The sequence below is a fragment of the Dendrobium catenatum genome, unplaced genomic scaffold (assembly GCF_001605985.2).
Source record: "Dendrobium catenatum unplaced genomic scaffold, ASM160598v2 original_scaffold_104156, whole genome shotgun sequence".
Classification (NCBI taxonomy): domain Eukaryota; kingdom Viridiplantae; phylum Streptophyta; class Magnoliopsida; order Asparagales; family Orchidaceae; genus Dendrobium; species Dendrobium catenatum.
Window position 1 is genome coordinate 1 of NW_021422594.1, and position 2,165 is coordinate 2,165.

The 2,165-nt window shown below is 48.5% G+C and overlaps 1 protein-coding gene across 1 annotated transcript; it reads left to right on the plus strand.

Moving 5' to 3' along the window:
- Nucleotides 1–1,301: 1,301 nt before the first annotated feature.
- On the plus strand, nt 1,302–2,159 carry LOC110104604 (uncharacterized mitochondrial protein AtMg00810-like). The gene has a single exon (XM_020833781.1). The coding sequence runs from the start codon at nt 1,302–1,304 to the stop codon at nt 2,157–2,159; it is 858 nt and encodes a 285-aa protein (XP_020689440.1).
- The last annotated feature ends 6 nt before the right edge of the window (nt 2,160–2,165 follow it).

Below are 2,165 nucleotides of genomic sequence, written 5' to 3' on the forward strand. Positions count from 1 at the left end.
GGCCAGAAACCGTTGCCACTGCAACTTACCTTATCAACCGGCTGCCCTCCACAACGTCTGCCTCCCTTTCTCCATTTCAACGTCTTTACCAAAAACCACCGGCTTATGATCATCTTCGAATTTTTGGTAGCCTTTGCTACCCTTGGCTTCAGCCCTACAACCACAACAAACTCCATCCTCGCTCCACCGATTGCGTCTTCCTCGGTTACTCGACCCAACACAAAGGATACCGATGTTACAACTTATCCACCAATCAAACTCACATCTCCAGGCATGTCGTGTTTCACGAACACATCTTCCCATTTCAATCCTCACATCAGCCTCACACTTTGACTACACCTCTCGGCCCACAAAGGACTCCTCCCTCTCTTCTCATTCCCACATCAACCATCACCCCTCCAACTCATACTCCAATTCCAACCTCTGTCCAAAGTCAGCAAACTCACACTCCCACTAGTCACACTACCAACCAACTTGCTCCGGCAAATATCTCCTCTAATAATCTAAGCCCCAACAGACCTCCCAATCCACCTGACCGTCCAAGTCATCCGATGCAAACAAGATCTAAATCCGGCATTTCAAAACCCAACCCCATCTACTCGCTCCACAGCAACACCGCAACCACTAACACCCCTACTTCCTACAGACAGGCCATAAAAATCCCTCACTGGCATTCGGCTATGAAAGAAGAACTCACCGCTCTTCAGAAACAGCGGACCTGGACGCTCGTCCCCAAACCACCGAATAAAAACATTCTTGGCTGCAAGTGGACATTCAAAACCAAAACTCTCCCAAACGGTCAAATAGAACGTTACAAAGCAAGACTTGTCGCCTTAGGCTACGACCAACGGCAGGGTGAAAATTACAATGAAACGTTCAGCCCTGTAGCAAAAATGCCCACAATCCATTTACTTCTAGCCATTGCTATCAACCGGAATTGGCCTGTACAACAATTAGACGTCTCAAACGCCTTTCTCCATGGCGACCTACCCGACGACATCTACATGAGCCAACCTCCTGGATTCGCCGACCTCAAGTCTCCGGATCTTGTTTGCAAACTCCACAAGTCCTTATACGGCCTCAAGCAGGCTCCTCGATAGTGGTTCCAAAAGCTCACGTCGTTTTTACAAACAAAGGGATTCCGGTTTAGTCGCTCCGACCCTTCCCTTCTCATTTTTACTAACAATCACATTCACATATATTTTCTAATTTACGTCGATGACATACTCGTCACAGGAAATGATCAAACAGCCGTCCAGACCCTACTAAATGATCTCAACTGCAACTTCGCTCTAAAACAAATGGGTCCGATCTCGCTTTTCCTGGGCATCCAAGTGCATCACACACAAGCAGGATACTTCTTATCTCAAGCTCATTTCGCACGAAAGATCCTGAATGACGCCGGATTCGCTGATTGCAAAGCCGTGCCGACGCCGCTCTCGTCCACTTCAACTCCAACATCATACGGAACTCATCTATTCCACGACCCCACACTCTATCGCCGCATTGCAGGATCGCTTCAATATCTATCCATTACTCGCCCAGACATCGCCTTTGCCACAAACCGTACATGCCAGCACATGAAGGATCCTACCGATCGCGACTATCTATCTCTCACCCGGCTTCTCCGATACATCAAAGGGACCGTCTCATACGGTCTTCCGATCACAACCGGCGACCTACAACTTCGGACCTACACCGATGCTGATTGGGCATCCGACAAATCGGACCGCAAGTCCATCTCCGGGTTCTGCACCTTCCTCGGACCTAACCTCATCTCCTGGTCTGTCAAGAAACAGATTACCGTCGCCAAGTCTTCGACCGAGGCTGAATATCGGTCACTCTCCGCAGCCACTTCGGACGTCATCTGGCTCCGCCGTCTAGCGTCCGAACTTCACTTACCGCAGCAGCAACCAACACCTATATACTGTGACAATCAATCTGCTATTGCCATTGCCAAGAATCCGGTATTTCACGCAAGAACCAAGCACATCGAAATTGACTACCATTTCATCCGGGAACATCTCAGCAATACCAATATACAAATTCATCACATCTCCTCCAAAGATCAAGTGGCGGACATCTTGACCAAACCATTTGCTCCGGCTCGGTTCAACGATCTTCGCTCCAAATTAACAATTCATAGTATGAATTATTAATTTGCG